The 17,717-nt window shown below is 32.9% G+C and overlaps 3 protein-coding genes across 4 annotated transcripts; all 3 read right to left on the reverse strand.

Annotated features, from left to right (window-relative positions):
- Window positions 1-297: 297 nt before the first annotated feature.
- LOC112523582 (protein PHYTOCHROME KINASE SUBSTRATE 2-like) lies at window positions 298-1,641 on the reverse strand. Its single transcript, XM_025133248.1, has one exon. It carries the CDS (start codon window positions 1,639-1,641, stop codon window positions 388-390), a length of 1,254 nt encoding a protein of 417 aa, XP_024989016.1. The 3' UTR covers window positions 298-387.
- A 2,670-nt stretch (window positions 1,642-4,311) lies between these two features.
- On the reverse strand, window positions 4,312-7,239 carry LOC112522896 (60S ribosomal protein L34). The gene is made up of 4 exons (XM_025132224.1): window positions 7,104-7,239; window positions 6,844-6,923; window positions 4,783-4,892; window positions 4,312-4,679 (listed from the first exon to the last, which is right to left on the reverse strand). Exons 1-4 carry the CDS (start codon window positions 7,180-7,182, stop codon window positions 4,586-4,588), a joined length of 363 nt encoding a protein of 120 aa, XP_024987992.1. The 5' UTR covers window positions 7,183-7,239; the 3' UTR covers window positions 4,312-4,585.
- A 2,544-nt stretch (window positions 7,240-9,783) lies between these two features.
- Window positions 9,784-14,824, reverse strand: LOC112522753. 2 transcript variants are annotated; one of them, XM_025132055.1, is made up of 8 exons: window positions 14,630-14,824; window positions 13,736-13,939; window positions 12,823-12,894; window positions 12,410-12,477; window positions 11,184-11,340; window positions 10,971-11,057; window positions 10,305-10,394; window positions 9,784-10,072 (listed from the first exon to the last, which is right to left on the reverse strand). In XM_025132055.1, the coding sequence occupies exons 2-8, from the start codon at window positions 13,901-13,903 to the stop codon at window positions 9,938-9,940; spliced, it is 777 nt and encodes a 258-aa protein (XP_024987823.1). In that variant the 5' UTR covers window positions 13,904-13,939; window positions 14,630-14,824; the 3' UTR covers window positions 9,784-9,937. The 2 variants fall into 2 exon arrangements, with proteins under 2 accessions (XP_024987823.1, XP_024987822.1); XM_025132054.1 differs by having other exon boundaries at window positions 13,736-13,997.
- Between the last annotated feature and the right edge of the window lie 2,893 nt (window positions 14,825-17,717).

Here is a 17,717-nt window from a genome sequence, read left to right on the forward strand (position 1 = left end):
ACTTTTTAGTTTCAATTGAATTTCCATTTTAGCAAGAGTTTACGTAAATGTCTTACGCATTTACGTAAACTCGATTTTCAGATTGAAAAAAATGAAAATGTATATATATTTTAGGTAAGGATTTTTTTTCCTTCCCGAAATCCATCTTTACACAAATGCGTTAAACATTTGTATATAAATTGACTATTTTGATAAAAGACTGAAATGCGACTAAAAAATAAATTTGATTAATAAGGCATAAGATTGACTATTTTATTCGATTTCCATCATTTATGCCATCATAATGAAACTCATCTTCAACTGAAATATCTGCGTAACACATTTTACTTTGGGAATAAAATCTATCAACAATCCAACTGATATGTGGACACACAAATGTACAACTCTCTATTGCTGTTGAATGTACAAGTGGTGTGAAGCACGTGGAGAATGTGAACTCATTGGCTTGGTCTCCGCCTGGAACTTCACAACCGGCACAACAGAATCCAACCGGCACCGCTCTTTCGTGGTGTTGCCGACCGTAACGCCCGCCTTATCACCGCCGCTTACCACCAAGTGTTCACCGGCAACTCTCACTGATTTATGACTGTTACACCCGGAAAGAATACTGGTACCTTTGATCATCCTCTCCATGTTATGAGTCTTGAATGCCCTCGTATCCTCGTAATCGGATATGATCGAGAAACCGGTGACGCTGGCTGTAACGACACTCCATGCAATGCTTGCCTCGCTCGAGGCGTACCCGTTCGGGAGCGTTGCGTTGCTTGACCTCCCGTTCGAAACTTGTCGAGCAAGAAACGAGTTATTCCCGTTAGTTGAGAAGGTCTCGATCTCGAATAAATCTGAGCTTGCATCACTAGCTGCATCGTTGCCCTCCGCGTTATTCGAAATACCGATGTTTTCGGCTCTCGGAGTCACTCCATCCCAGTTCAACATGGTTAGTTTCCTCTCCAAGCTAAAAGATTTCTTCCTGTTCTCCAAAATCGGAGAACTGAAAACCTCTGAAGAGTTCCGCCTTGCTTTAATGCGAGTAACGTCCCCTTCGGCATCTTCGGGTATAGCGGCTTTAACCGCCACACGAGCATTCAACACCGGAAAAGCGAAACAATCATCTCTTTTCTTGTCGTCAAAATCACTGGATTTCGCTGGTGGTTTCACAACATGAACCCGGTTTTCGGTGATCGTAACCGAAGCCTTATCGTTACAGTTGCAACCAAGGGAGGCCAGTAAGCTTTTAACCGTGCTACTTTTCTCCCTTCTAGACCTATGAACTCTTTGATTCCCACCGTTATTAACCAACAAACCGCTCCGACTGTTCCAACTCGATTCAGACCGAACACTCCGAGTACCCGATTCACCTTTCGGTTTAGCCGGGTCTTCATCTTTCGCTTGTGGGTTCACGTTTGCAGGCTGGATGAGCTTAGGAGTTCTTGGAAGTTGTTCATCCATGGCACCCTTGAAGTACTTTTCGGCCCCAAAAATCCCGATTTCTCCATCTTCCACCTTCTTTTTCGCGTTGACTTGCAACGGTTGAGTAAGTTTAAGCATCGTCGCATTGTCGTTTAGGTACGTCGAGAACGACGCATCTATGAGATCCACATTGTCTCCAAATAAAGAAACCCTTTTCTCTGATTCCATCATCTTAACTCTTTATATAGCAAGCAAACCAATACCCACCAAAAAAGAAAGGATTTCCTTTCTTGCAAGAAATTATGATAAAAGGGAGGTTTTTTTGCAAGAATTTATGATCAAAAGAGGATTTTGAGAACAAATAGTGGTGGTTTTATGAAGTGGGAAAAGTGGTGTAGAAGAAGTATGGGGGTGATGAAGAGGAGGGGGGCCATTTGGTGTATAAATAGGGAAAGAGTTGTGAAGATGGATAGAGTGATTGAGTTGGTAAAGATAGCCAATTTGCATGTGCATATGCTTCTTAACACTTTTTACAACTTTGTCCCCTCAAAAAATATTACCCTTTTTTTTCTTTTAGAACCTTGCTACTTTCATCATCTTTCCAACAAATATAAAGTTATATAGGTTTTTAAATATGGTTTTAATTAAATCTAATAATGTGGATCTAGGATATGTGTTAGAGTGGGTCATGGGTGTTTTTTGTAAGGTGAATGAAAGGTCTGTAAAGTTACAGTTTTGATTCTTTTGAAAAGTCGGTACGATTTGATTCAATGAAAAGTCAATTGTCTTGATTTGGGAGTAAGATCTATATTTTCGAATGGAATCGACCTTTTGAGCAAGACAGAAGACTACGGTTTAGGTGTAAGTCCGATGTGTTTTTAGCTGAATTCTACCATTTCCGAGGATTTTTTTTTCCAGTTTTTTTGGTTGATTTCAACAGATTTTTCCGATTTTTTAGTTGATTTTGGAAGATTTTTTTTTTTTTGATTTTTTGGTTGATTTCAAGGGATTTTGAGGTATTTTTTTTTGGTTTTTTGGTTGATATTTCTTGTATTTTCATATCTCGTGGAGCACATTTCACAGTTTAAGGTTTGCATTTTTCGTACCACCAAAAAAACGTTCTAATTACAAAAGTCAGTTGAGCGGATACATAAAACCTCTCGGGTCCTTCATAGTCCCTGAGATCCATGATCTTTTGACTTGTTGAAAAAATAGTTTTATGCTCGTTAAAACATAATGGATTTAGTTAAAATCTTGTTTAAGTTTATAAGATTAAATATAATGATTTTAAGAGAATCCTAGATTTTGATTTCAAATCTAAATTTATATATCATTTAATAGATTTCACATGGGATGATAAGATTTTGCTTATCAAATTCTAAAATCAAGGAAAGTATCATGTTTCCTAAAATCTATCATTTTTTAGACATGATCTCTCCTATTTATCGTTTTTCATTTTATTATTTATTTTTTGGGAACAAAATGATGAATAATGATGGTTGCTTTTCAGATATTCGTGTTTGTTCGTTTATATGTTTATGTTCGTTCATTTACGTTAATAAACGAACACGAATAAACACATTTTCTTAACGAATGAAGAACACAAAAAATTCCGTTCATTTAATGTTTGTGTTTGTTTGTTTAAGTTAAACGAATGACCACGAACAAGTCTTCATTCGATTGGTTCGTTTACACCCTCACCCCCACCCTCACCCGCTACAAAGAGGGAAATAAGGATGTACCGCAACAAATTGATTTTAAATGACATCAAGTATGTCTAAATGCCTTAGATTTATAAGGTCAAACAATTGTGCAGTGACGAACCCAATATCTTTTCGAGCGGAGGCATTTCTAAGGTGGATCAAATGCATGTAAAGTCGTTCGATGTGTTTTTAGCTGAATTCCACGATTTTGCGGAACTTTTTATGTTTTTCGGCTGATTTCGAGGTCTTTTTCGGTTGATTTTGAGAGACATTTTCTGTTCTTTTTGTTGATTTCGAAAGACTTCTTTGGTTTTTTTTTTGTTGATTTTCATTGTATTTTCTAATATGTAAGAGCACCCATCAATTTCCAGTCAATGGGTACCCATAATGTTTTTTTTCCTTGCAAAATAAGATTGAGGGCGTGCATGAGACCCCATTCAAAATCTAACAGGCCCCCCCTTGCAATTTGTATGTCATATGTAAAAGTATTTCAATAAGATGTTAGAATGTATCTGTACATCCTAACTAGTTTTTAACGACATTTTCAAAATAAAATGTGAGATATTTTTAAGAAGTGTCATATAAACATATCTCACTTATAAGATATTTTCTTTTTCAAATGCATAAGATGCACAATTTTGATTTTTCACTTCAGATTTTTCATCACACATAATTTACAACTCAAAAACCTTAAACATATGTTTGGTAAGACAGAATTGGATATGACAAAACAATTGTTCAGCGTTTGGTGAGACAGAACTGAACATGATAGAACAGATAAAATGACCAATTTACTCTTAATGAATTGGTTATATTTTTTGATCAATTAATGTACTTTGTAAAATTATAAATAAAATAATAAAAATATCATCATAAATTTTTTGTCAAAACAACTAAAGTGACACCGAAATAACAAGGTTTATGTAGAGTTGAACCACCAGAAAACTATACGAATTTCGTCAAGAACATATCATTGACCTCATGTACTTTGAGGACATATGGCACTTTTCTAACACTAACAATTCTTATGTATAAATTTTTGTCTATGTTCTCAACCAACCATAATATATATTGGGAAAACTCCCAAAAAATGAAAAACTAAGAAATGTAATCATTCATCAGTAGTTTCATTTTTTTGCAGTTTTCCCCTAAATCTATATATATACGATGTATGTCTCCATGAGTGTTTTCAAAATTGGAACTTGAATTTAGGATAAGCTGATTTCAGAGTAAATGCAATACCAAAAGAATCCAGAACAGAATTCAGAAAACCATTAAACACCAAACAAAAACCTAATAAAGTTAACAAGTTTTGATTGTAGATGAAGTAAACGTAACCAAACTTAAAAACAACCCGCTTACCCGATTACAGATCGAAGATCTTGACACCATAAAATCTAATTCACACTTCATAGTGCCGGCTGTACCCAAAATTACTCTCGTGAGGGTTGCAGAGTCCTCGACCTCGACATCTAACTCTTGGAGGCAGTCTTTTCTTTTGCCTTTTGGATCTTCAACACCTTCTTCACAATCTTTTGTTCTTCAACCAGAAAGGCCCTAATGATTCTAAACAAGAATCCAACAAATAAGTTCAGTAACTATGAACCCCCAAAACAATGAATTGCGCAAATACAAAACTGAAAAACTAAAGACTGTGCGAAGGAAATACCTTTCCCTTACGGCACCTGCAGAAAGAACACCTCCATAAGCACGATTGACGGTTCTCCTGTTCCTAGATAATCTTGACCTTTTGTATTCAGCAGGTCTTAAATGAGGAATCTGCATAAATGACATGTGTGGTCAATGATCGCATTTTATAAGACTAAGGAACTGTGCTAGCAGCTTAATGATTGTCTGGCACTTAATGATATAAAAAGTGGATTATTCATAAAGCTTTTAAGGGGAAGCTTTATGCAGAAAGCCAAGTTTTTCTCCAAAACAGCACCTCCTAGTTAAAAATGCAAGTTCTTTCCATCTACATAAAAAGTCTTCTAAACAAAAACCTTCCCAATCTATACAGACAGATTAATCCACACAGACAACTTTATTCATACAAGACTTGATGAAAAACCAACAAAACAGCAACTGAGTTTATAGCTGGTAAGGCAATTGCATTTGTATTTACAGATATTCATACAATAAAAAAGAAAAACAAACTCATTTACATATATTCCCAAGTATATAGCCTATTTCAAACACAAATAATGGATCATTAAACAGTGTAAGAAAAGCCCATTTAGTAGTAACAATTTTCCAAAGTTCAATTACAGCAATCATATATCATTTGGAAGAAATTGAAGCTAAGAGACTGATGAGCAAAAATTCATTTCACAATGAATGCCAAAAACAAAAGTACCTACAAAGTAAAAAACTAGACAACAATGGTTCTCAGTACTGATTGCTACAACAATTTAATGGAGAAAGGTTCTAAGTTTGACAACTTATGAAAAATGGGAACATCTCTTTATTATAAAGCTGAAAACTCTATAAACATCCTTGCTGAAAATGATTGTCTAGTTTAACAACCACTATTTCATAAACACTTTGCATTAGCCTTTTACAGAGCAATCAATTAGAAATATTCACTTGTTCCTTCTTGATGACAAGCACAGAAAACTTGTATCTTGCATTTGTTTGTGGAAGTTTAATAGCATTTGTGCATGAAAGAAGTTGTTTGGAAAAAGAACTCAAGTAGTGAATGCAGGACAAGAAGACCAAACCACGATAAACTGAGGTGCTATATCTCAAACTCTTACCTCTTTATTTACCATAATTGCTACTGTTAGTTAGAAGAAGAAATCAGAGTATTCTCCCTCTTTAGGTTTTTGATTTAATAACAAATATCAGTAGTGATAATATAAACACCTCTCTTCATGTTATAACTTATAAGACCATAAAGAAGTTAAGTCCAAGTAGATAATGAAATTTATCTTCCATTTGTAGAATATGATAATCATCATCATAATAACATAATAGTCCATTCTTTTAGCTTCATTTTCTCACACCCATTTGAAAATGAATCGTAGAAAAGGATCCAAACAGTCAACATCCACCAAATGTCTCACATTCACTAGCAGTTGCACAACAATAAACTTGTAAACAATGGCTTACAATCCCCAACCATCTTCAGAATACACCTACAGCCTACAGGGCTTAATTCATGTAAGGATCCATAGGAGAATGTCAAAAATGGAAACACTCATACATAATACAATCACACACTACATAGAAATTGAAAATTCCAAACATTTTTTCAAAAAAACACCAAAATATTACTAATTCAGTTATCTGGCCTTCAGAAGGACTTTAACCAGGCATGATGTTAAGAATTTTGACTAGTCTAGAATCAATAAAATGGAACTCTACATCAAATTCTTCTACTTAATATGCTCGTAAAAGAGCACACTCATTCCATCTAAGAAAAAAAGGTCCCAAACAAAAACTTACCAATCTATTCAGACATATTAATCAACACAGCCCCTTAAAATGGTACACATAACCAAGAATTTAGATTTACAAACAGGCTACAATGGTTAACATTTTGAAGCGGCAGTAAACGATTGTAATTATTATGCAAATCTAACTAAAAATTAACAAGTGCTAGCACGATTTTAATCTGGTAAAACACACACACACACACACACACATATATACATATATATATATATATATATATATATATACACACACACACTAATAAGCCACATTAAACTAAGACAAACATACATACCCCTTGGATTCTCTTTCCAGTAACAGGGCATTTCGGTCCACTTGCCCTCTTCTTGGTAGTCTGATATACTAGCTTACCACCTATCAAAAACACCAAATAACCATATAAAACTTCTAGCGACACAAACAGACAACAACAATCAAATGTAAAATTTCATGAAAAAATAAATTCAATCATAAATCCTAAATCAGAACATTCAAGTGATTACTCCTCCAATGCTAGAATTATGGTCATAGAGCACGTAAAATAAAGAAAGTTACCAGGGGTTTTAACAACCCGATGTTGATTCGATTTGGTGGCGTAACTGTGCCGTTTACGGTAAGTGAGCCGTTGCACCATTTTTCCGGCCGACAGTTCTCTGTGTGATTTTGAGGGGAGGCTGGAAGAGAAGGAAGCTGGGAGAACGATGAGATGTATATGAAGGATGCCCTAGGTTTAAGATTATTTGGGCCTCAATAATATGTTGGGCCTAACTCAATGGGCTTAGTTTAAAATTTTCATCCAATCGTCTTTAACCGATCAAATGGGCCTGATTTGGCCCGAAACCAACGGAGAACCAGGTCCAGGACCGACCATGACCGGTAGGGACCGGGACCCCGTCCAACAGTTATTAATAGGTTGTATTTTTCTAGAAAATTTATGACATGGGACCAGTTATATATAGGTCCGATTTATTTAATAAAAAAAAATAGGTTTTTACAACATTTTCAAGTTCATTTTACCAAAAACTTCAAAGAAAGTTGAAGTTTTTCAAGTTTTTGTAAGTGTTAAAATACTAAATCGTAAAAATCATAATTATAAAAACATCTATAACATTTTTGTGCAGAAATATTTTCAAAAATATTTTTAAAGCATGTTTGAACGACCCAGTTAGATATTTTAATGTGTATTTCAATAAGACATTATCTATAAGATAAAATCTTCAAACACAAACTTCTTTACGTTCAAAATTGATTTTTGAAAAAAAAAAATTTGGGACCAGTTTGGGCCCATCTCGGACCGGTTTTAAGTAGTAAGGACCAGTTACAAAACATATAGACCAGGCCATGGGTTTTTGGTCGGGACCGGGTTCGGTCACACAAAGCAATTCTAGCACAGTGATCGATTTGGGGTCACGCCAGACCGATTTTTGGTCATCTCTAATCGTATTTTTGCATCATCTATTTAATAACTTATTTATAGGGGTGAACTTGATATGGTATCAAGTTTTTTTCTCCTCAACATTGTATATCAACCGATTATAATTGATACACAAAATCTTATATTGCATATGACATATCAATCAATTATAATTGGTACACAAAATCTTATATTGGTGCACCAATCAACTATATGTGGTACCAACTTTTTTCAATTAGTATTGGTTTTGTATCAACTTCAAGTTACATAGATGACAACTTTATCATTTTGTTCATATTTAATTCAAACACCCCCCTTCCTCCTTAGGACACGAAATGGTCTTCCGGTTGGAGGTGAGCTAAAATGGAACGACGGGGATTGAATGGCGGCAAGGCCATAAAGTAAGTGAAGTTGCAAGCTATCCAAGCAGAATCGGGCACGTCAATGAATCCGCCATAATCCTTTTTGAGTTTTTAGATAACACATGTAATGTTTTATTTGCAACGAATAAAAGTTGCAAATGTTGAAACAAAGTAGTTAAAGCTACAATATTTATATTCAATACATAAAAATACAGAAAAACTAATAAGGTTTAGAACACCTATTTTTGTCCCATTCTTTGTAGGGCTTTAGGTTCTAATGTTTCAAAATAAAGATATATCACATTGAGACTCAATTAGGGCTGAATACACATACACACTGCTCTCCTCCAATGGCAACCTTTAGTTTCCTTTTTGTGTGACCTAAAAATCAACTTCAAAACCATTCTAATCATTAAATATAACAAAGAATTGAACTTAAGCGTGAAAAACTAACCTTAAATTGTCGATTTGATGTGAAGAAATCAGATTTTGAAGCCCCTAATCATCCGTGAATTCCTTTGACAGACACTTCTTTAGAAAACATTGTGTGAACCAAACGCTGGTCTATCTTTAGAACATGTCTAACCAATTAATCCCTCCATAACTCTCCACAGTGTGTTATTTTGAACATGTTCCGTTGTTTCCTTTGTATCACATTTGTGTTTTTGTTGTTTAGAGTGTATCTCAGAGTATCATAAGGTGTATACGATGAGTATCACAATGGACGTAAGTGGGTATATAGAGGGAGAATGATCTTAATTGATGTATCGTATGTAGCCGGTAGTTATTTTAGTGGAATGTTCATGTTGAAGGAAGAGGAGAGATAAGAATACACATAAAATACTATTATTTAAAATTATTAATTTTTCAATTTAAACTTTGATTTGTAGTTGAGATTGGACCTACCCATTTATCCCTTGAATGTCCCCCTATTATCGAAATAATATATATCAACGGTGGGTTGGTGGAGCGGGTTGGTCTAGGTTGGGTTGGGTTGAGCTAAGCAAACCCATTTCCAACCCTCATGATTAACAGTTCAGCGTTTTGACGGGTTGTGTTTGGTTGAGTTGTTGGCGGGTTGGGTTGGACGGGGTTGACGATTTTTTGTACATCCCTACTTGAAGGCAAGTTCCATATGAGGCACCAGTGGAGGTTTTCAGTATTCAACTTTTTACCCAAAAAGTACCCTCTCACGTTATTGTCTCGGAATGGCGGCCATGGCCTAAACAAGATAAATACTTATACCCATAGAGCCTAAACTAAATTTTCGGTTCGATTGCCCTAAGAAACGAAGCCATTGACATAAAAATAACAAGACTCGGTTTCGTATCTTTACCTTGAATCAACGAAAAACAAGCTCCTATTGTCGTTTTCTCCTAGAATTCTTGATCGTTTTCGAAACCGTTTGATGGAATACGGGCAACTGATTTTGGTGTATAAAAGATGTTGAAAGATTCATGAAATTTAAAATAAAAAGCTTCATCACAAATAATTCTCATTTCTCTGTACACATCACAAAACAAAGACTGTTTGGAAAGTCATATGAGCAAACTGTTACAACAGGCAATAGAGTTGTTTATATTTTCCTCCCCTTTTTGGTATTTCAATCAAAATCAAACATTATTCTCCTGTGGAGTCACGACCGGAATCGCAACGGCAGCCGGGGCCGGGGCTTGTGCTATGGCAAAGTGCAAGCCTCTTCTTTGCAATACAAATGCAATCTGTGATGCCGCCAATGCTGCCGCCTCCTGTTATAAACAAACAAACAATGCAGTTTAGCAGAATACCCGAGCGTCCCACGCGATGAACGGAAAGGTGTTTGTGGCTGATGATTTAGGCCAATAAATTAGGGAAGGGGACCAAGAATGGAATTAGGAATTCCATAAACCATAAACCCTAAACTTAAAGGACTCAAATTTGATCAAAAGCTTGGAGCTTTTTGCCTTTTTGCTTAATAGAAAGAAAAGTGTGGAGACAAACCTGTCTTTGCCTTCGACGCTGCAAGATGCTGATGGCCCAGGCCATGATGTAGCACGGCAGAAGAAACCCAGCAACCCGAAGCAAGAAAAGCTGCCAAACAACCATAATCAATCAGACATATTTCAATGAGAATATATATATATATATATATATATATATAGAGAGAGAGAGAGAGAGAGAGAAACTGAGGAACACCCTAATAACCATTCATCTGTATGGTATGCAGATGTGCATACACGTATTTAAAGATGTTTCCTGGTTCTATGCACGTGTCCATACCGGAAAAATTACTTGTATACACGTATGCATACTATACAGATGAATGGTTATTAAGGCGTTCCTCAGTTTTTCGTTTTGTTGCGATTTTCCCCTAAATCCAACCTTAATAACCATTCATTCATTTGTACGATAAGCGCACGTGCATAAAAGTAATGTATGTATGCACATGTGCATAAAATACACACATACATAAAAACCAGGAAACATCTTCAATTAGTTTTATGCACACATGCATATCGAACATATGCAATGGTTATTAGGGAGTTCCTCAGTATTCCATTTTTTGTGGTTTTCCCCAAAACCTAAGTTCATATATATATATATATATATATATATATGTGTGTGTGTGTGTGTGTGTGTGTGTTTTCTCAAACCATATATACTTACGGTCAAGAAAGTAGATGCATCTTCATCTCCATCTCCGTCAGAATCCGGCACAATTACCGCATGTCGTAGTAGCAAAAGAGCCATTAACTGCAAAACATTAGAAGTCGTCGCAAGTTTTAATCTCTCTCTAGTGCACCAAAATCAATTACTTTTTCATCATTCAATTTCCATCTTGTGAAATCCTGTTACATAAATATGGCTCCCAAGACTTACAATTAAAACAGCTGAACGACAAAATGCAGCTCCACTGGCATTTGATGCATTGTAATCCTCGTATTCGGCTTCCAGAAATTGGCGTTCAGCTTCAGCAATTGCCAAGAGACGTGGGTCGTTCAAATCCATTGGCGTTCCTGAGATTTGCCATCCTCCCCTGATAAAGATTCAAAACAATTTAGATTATCTATATCTATACTATCTTATTAAGCAAATTTAGTAAAAGTCTTAAAGTCTTAAAATTATAAATGACCAAAATAACCTTTATACTAACTTTTTCACCCCCTCCTCTCCTCACATAAGCTCACCCTCTCACAACCAATTTTTTTAAAATTATAATTTTAAATTTACATTTTATACCCCTATAATTAATTAATTAATTTACTTTACGTCTTTTACTTTTAAATGTTTCATTTTAAACATTTATCAAATTAACATAAATAATCGTATATCAATTAAAATATGTTTAAAAAATACATTTTTATTTTAACAAGTTACATCATTATAATCGTCTCGTTAATACCTTCGAAATGAGTCCAATATTGAATACTTTTTGACTTAATTATATTATTATATATTATATATACTGTGAAAAAATATTTTTAATATTTACGATTTATACTTTTATAGTTATTTATTTATATATATACTATATATTTTGCGGTTAGGCTGTCCAAATTGCACTGTATAATATGTTTTTGGGTTTTTTGAATATATATATATATATATATACATGTATTAATTCAACCTTAATATGAGTTTCTAGGCAAAAAAGAGGGTAAACAGTTGAAATTTCATTCTAAAACCCATCTTTTTTTGTCTTTTCATGGCTTATGATCTGTCAAATTTGTAGTTTTTTTTATTGTTTTTGAGTGTTTATCTTAAAACTCACGTTTCTTGGTTCTTTGCTCTTGGTGTAAATCAAATACATTTGTGGAGTTGTTTAAATATGTTGGATTTTAAATATATTGAATATTAAACTGTCATACAATTTTTTTCATCGATAGTCTGTAATTGGAACCATAACTCTTATTTATTCAAATTGTATTAATATGTAAAGACCAAGTGTAACCTATATCATCGTTAAATCTTATTTTATAAAACCAGTGGAACTTCCAAATCGTTAAAATTAATGGCTCCCGCCGCATTGCACGGGTACACAACTAGTCATAAAAAAATATGATATTAACATAGATTCTTATTCGAGAAAGAGAATAATGGATTACCCGATATCAATGGTGGTCTCTTCCAAGCGAGGTCGGGGAGGAGGAGCAATATAGCCAGGTTGATAAGGCTGCATAAGGAATCATCATATGAACAAATATCCGGGAAAATAGATACATAAATTAGACAACTTGTCCCTGAGGGTGCGTTTGGTAAGCATACAGGACAAGACCAGACAAGACAGCTGGACAGGTGAAAGAATTGAGAAAAGTTTTAAGGTTTTATTTTGACATGGGTAATTTAGTAATTTAACTATCTTGACCCATCTCCCCGATTTTTGTTCTACCTATTTAGTGGGAAAAAAACTACATTTTTCTCTCACTCAGTCATATCCTGTCCCAGTCTAATTGTCATGGGGACCTTAAATTGAAAAGGTTAAAATTTGAGAATTTTGATAATAGTAGTAGTAGCATACTTGGTGGCATATCTCACAAGTGATGTCACCCTTTTCATTGCACCAATGTTGAACACACTTCCTGTGAGCATACTGCACAAACATCAAACTTAATCACAAAAAAGACAAAGATGTGGACACAAAGGAGTTAAATGTGTATATTCATCAATGCATATCTACTATGTATTGATGCATATACACTATCAAGATAGTATTTTGTCAAATGTGTCATCAATGCATATCTACTATGTGTATATACACACGTATATATCGGTCAGGTTCAGGAGAAAACCACGATAAAAAGAAAAACTGAGGAACACCCTGGTACAGTTCATATGTACAGTATGCACATGTGCATACAAGTAACTTGTTTCGTACGCAGAGCATGCACACGTGCATAAAAACCAAGAAACAACTTCAATTACTTGTATGCACATGTGCATACAGTACAAATGAATGGTTACTAGGGTGTTCCTCAGTTTTTCATTTTTTGGGGTTTTCCTTGAACCTCCCTCTCTCCCTCTCTATGTGTGTGTGTGTATATTCACATTAAGGTTAGGCATCGGTGAGAAGGAGAGTTAAGGTGAGAAGCGTAAAACACGATCTCCACCCTTGGATGCACATTAGGATGAGATGCACCGAGATGCATCGGATCAATCCCCATATCAAGCGCGATTCATGGGTGGGCTTGAGATTAAAGGTGATCAAGGGTCCAGATCCCTTCTTACGCTTCTAACCTTAACTCTCCTTCTCACACGATCTTTCGCCACTCGCATTGATGCATATACTAGTTGAAGTTCATATAGTGCATATGCATCAACGCATATACTGGTTCTCATGGTTCTCAGAAATACATATGGTTCTAATCTGATCTTGTACCTCCTACTCTAAAGCACGTGTATACTATAAAAAAATATATCCGGAAATGGATTACCTTAAGACTACCATTGCAAGCACATGGTGTCTCCAATTTATCGATTGAATCTTCCTCTTGGCAAATACGACACTCTGCTATTGTTAATAGAGGCGCTTCTTCATCATCCAAGGCCCCGTTTTCATCCACTGCACGAGCTACGTCTGTGGAAGATGAGGGGCCCACCATCTCCTCGGTCTTTTTTACGTTTTCTCCGCCCACAGGCTTCACCAGATTTACATCCAGAACCAAGTGATCACCCATTTAGTTAGAACTCAAACCTCTGTATAAGAAAAGAAACAAAAGCAAACACCATTCTTTTCGCTAAAACTCACATGATCATAACACCCCGTATACCAATTTCAGAATATCGAATTCCAAATGGTCATTAAACCTCTTAAATTTAAAAACTTTTGGGTAAAAAAACATAAAAACTCAAAATCCATATCTTAATCTTCTTTATTTTCATAAACCCCCAAAAAACATGAATAGAAAAACTAGTAAATTCTTGGAAATAGGCGAAACCCATATAATCTGAAGGATAATAAGCATAAATAATTAAATCCCATATGCCATTGCTTAAATTCAGAATCGAAAATGGAAAAGGGGATCGATCATTAAGCATAAAATTACACAAACCATATAAATGCAGACCAATATCATCATGAAAACCAACACCAGATACCAATTTTAATCAACCTCAAACAAAATCTAATCGTGATAACAAAACGCCATGACCGAATTAAAACATAAAACTAAAACAATCCCACATGTCGATTTTGACCACGATCGACGTATACAAAACAAAACCCTAGAAGCCCAATTAAAAGGGTGTCATCCAATTCCACCAAATTGAAATCAATACCAATACAGAAACCATATATACGAATCGATCAAAAGGAATAGATGCATTACCTAAGGATGAAAGAAAGAAAATGTGAGATGATGGCAGGGAATCAGAAGCGATTGCCGGCCAAAGAAATGGAGGTGGGGAGAGCTTTTTTGTTGGGTTGTTTTATTTCTCTGTTTTAACAGTGTTGTTGTTGTTGTTGTTGTCCGATTTGCTCAAAACCGCGTTGTTTTGAAAGCAAATGGGTGAAAGAATTTAGGGGAAGATCGATTGATTTATATATTGGGGAAAAAAAAGGTAAGATTTTGGTTTCCCCTAAATTAACGCTTTTGGAGACGTTAGGGCATTTGTTTCTAACGGCTGCAACTTTTATGACAGCTGACTTTTGACCCACTCCCTTTTCCAATTAATATTTCAAAAATATTATTTATTAAAATCTATTTTATATCATAAAATATTTGATAAAAAATTTTAAAAATTATTTTTTATNCACACACACTAGTTTTCTACCCGTTGCAATGCAGCAGGATGCAAAAATTTCTGAATTTTTTTTTCTAGAGAAGATTTTTCTGGCTTATAATAATTGAATTTGTTCGAATTTATAAAACTTAACTCATTTTAAAATGCTTAGAGTTATGATTGTTTTTTGACAAGTTTTTAGAAGTATTGGTAATGCATACCATATAAGCTAATATTATTTAAGACACAACATATAAAACAAGCTTATTTATCTATATTATATTATAAAGTATTTGACAAAAACTCTTAAAAACCATTTTTTATGCATAAAGTACTGTTTATTGATGCATATTATTTAAAATTCAAGATTACAAGTAAATTGTGCATAAGTACAACTTATTAAAGCTTCATTTTTGAATTTGTGTAACTAAATATAGATAAACATAATCAAATACGGGATATACATCTCATTTTGAATATAAAAAATCTAAAATATAATTAGGATAATCATTGAGTTCTAACAGAATACTTAATTATTATCTTTATAAAATGTTATATTATTAAACTAAAAATAAATTGTTTCATTATTAAATTTAAATTAAATTATAATAAAAAAATTGAATTAGATAAATGTACAAAAAAACTAGAATTTTTAAATAGTTTTTTTCATACTGATATCAATTTATTTTTTTCAAATTTTTAATTATGATATCTTCAAATTTATGTTTTATTCAAAAATAAAAATATTATCACTCTCTCAAAACCGCATAAAACCATGTTATATCGACAGATACAAAAAATAAATTGAAATATTAAAATCAAAATTTGACAAAAATATATCGATATTAGTATCAAACTTAATATCTAAAATTCCTCATATCTTGTATAATTTTTTAACTCAATTTTTTTATTATAATTTAATTTAGGTTCAATAACGAAATAATTTGTATTTGGTTTAATAATATAGTTTTCTTATAAAAATAATAATTAATTATTTTGTTATAACTTGATAATTATCCTAATTATATTTTAGATTTTTTATATTTTAAAATGGGATTTTATCCTCTATTTGATTATGTTTATCCGTAGTTAGTTACATGAATTCAAACATTGAGCTTTAATAAGTTGTACTTATACATAATTAGTTGTAATCTTGAATTTTAAGTAATATGCATCAATATACAGTACTTTATGCATAAAAAATGGTTTTAAGAGTTTTTGTCAAATTTTTATAATATAGTATAGATAATATAACATTTTATAAAGATAATAATTAAGTGTTTTGTTAGAACTCAATGATTATCTTAATTATATTTTAGATTTTTTATATTTAAAATGAGATGTTTATCATATATTTGATTATGTTTATCTGAAGTTAGTTACACGAATTCAGATATGGAGCTTTAATAAGTTGTACTTACGCACAATCTACTTGTAATCTTAAGTTTTAAGTAATATGGATTAATAAACAGTACTTTACACATAAAAAATAGTTTTTAAGAGTTTTTGTCAAATGCTTTATAATATAATATAAATAGTATTTATCTCTCATATACATTTAATTTCAATGGTTCTCTTCTACTTTCTCTATTTTGGAGAAAGTTATGAGATATCTGTTAGCGTAAAAATCCGTAAAATTTATGTTTTCAAGAAACCGTTGGAGACGTTCTTATGCATGTTTTTTGCTCCAATAGTTTTCTTTAAAACCGCAACCGTAAAATAGAGAAAGTATAAGAGAGATGATGAAATTCTATAAATTTGAAGAAGTTTCTAAAAATGATTACAATGAGAGAAATCTGTTTTTTTTAATATAAACTTTGAAACTAAATTTTCAGAGAGATAAACAATATTTTATCAGATGAATAAATTATTTTAATAATATAATCAATATTATAATCTTTAAAATAAAGAATTTACGGAAGTTGAATGTGTTCTTGTTTTTCAAGATCTTGAAGTTTCATCTTCCATTTTGATTTATTTTTAAATAACCTGTTGAGATACAACTTATGTTTTTTTTTCCTTTTACAAAAGTCATTATTAACTTATAATAAGTTAAAATGGTTTAACTTTTTCAAAAACTTCTTATTACTGGTTTGACACCGATATAAGCTGTTTATTCAAATACTCGTAAGTGCTTATTACCGATGTCATACAATAAGTTGTTTTTTATAAGCAATCCCAAACACCCCCTTAATTATTATTGTATTTATTAAAATGAAAAATAGTTAGGTGATGACATTTTTTATTGGTTATTTTGTTAAAATTACAAATATAATAACTACATCCTTCATTTAAAGATTATTTAAAATGGAGATTTTGACGTGTATTTATTTTAACAAAATTTTCAAAACTTTCTTCAGAATTGAAAAAGTAGGAGAGAGATGATAAAATTCTTCAAAATTTAGAGAACTCTTAAAAAATAATTTATTTATGAAAGCAATGATTTTTATTCGAATTCTTGAAATTAAATATTTAGAAAAGATAAATAATATTTTATTAACTGTATTGAATATTTTAATAACATAATTGATATTGTAATATCCAAAATGAAAAAGCTGTTGAAGTGAATGTAATTTCTTTTTAAAGATTTTGACTTTTGATCTTCATTTTAGAATTTGTGGGTTTCCTACTTATACATAATTATCGAGTCAAGTTTTACAATAAAGGGTATATTTAATCATATAAGATAGATAA

Source organism: Cynara cardunculus (assembly GCF_001531365.2).
Source record: "Cynara cardunculus var. scolymus isolate 2C chromosome LG 12, CcrdV1, whole genome shotgun sequence".
In the NCBI taxonomy this organism is placed as follows: domain Eukaryota; kingdom Viridiplantae; phylum Streptophyta; class Magnoliopsida; order Asterales; family Asteraceae; genus Cynara; species Cynara cardunculus.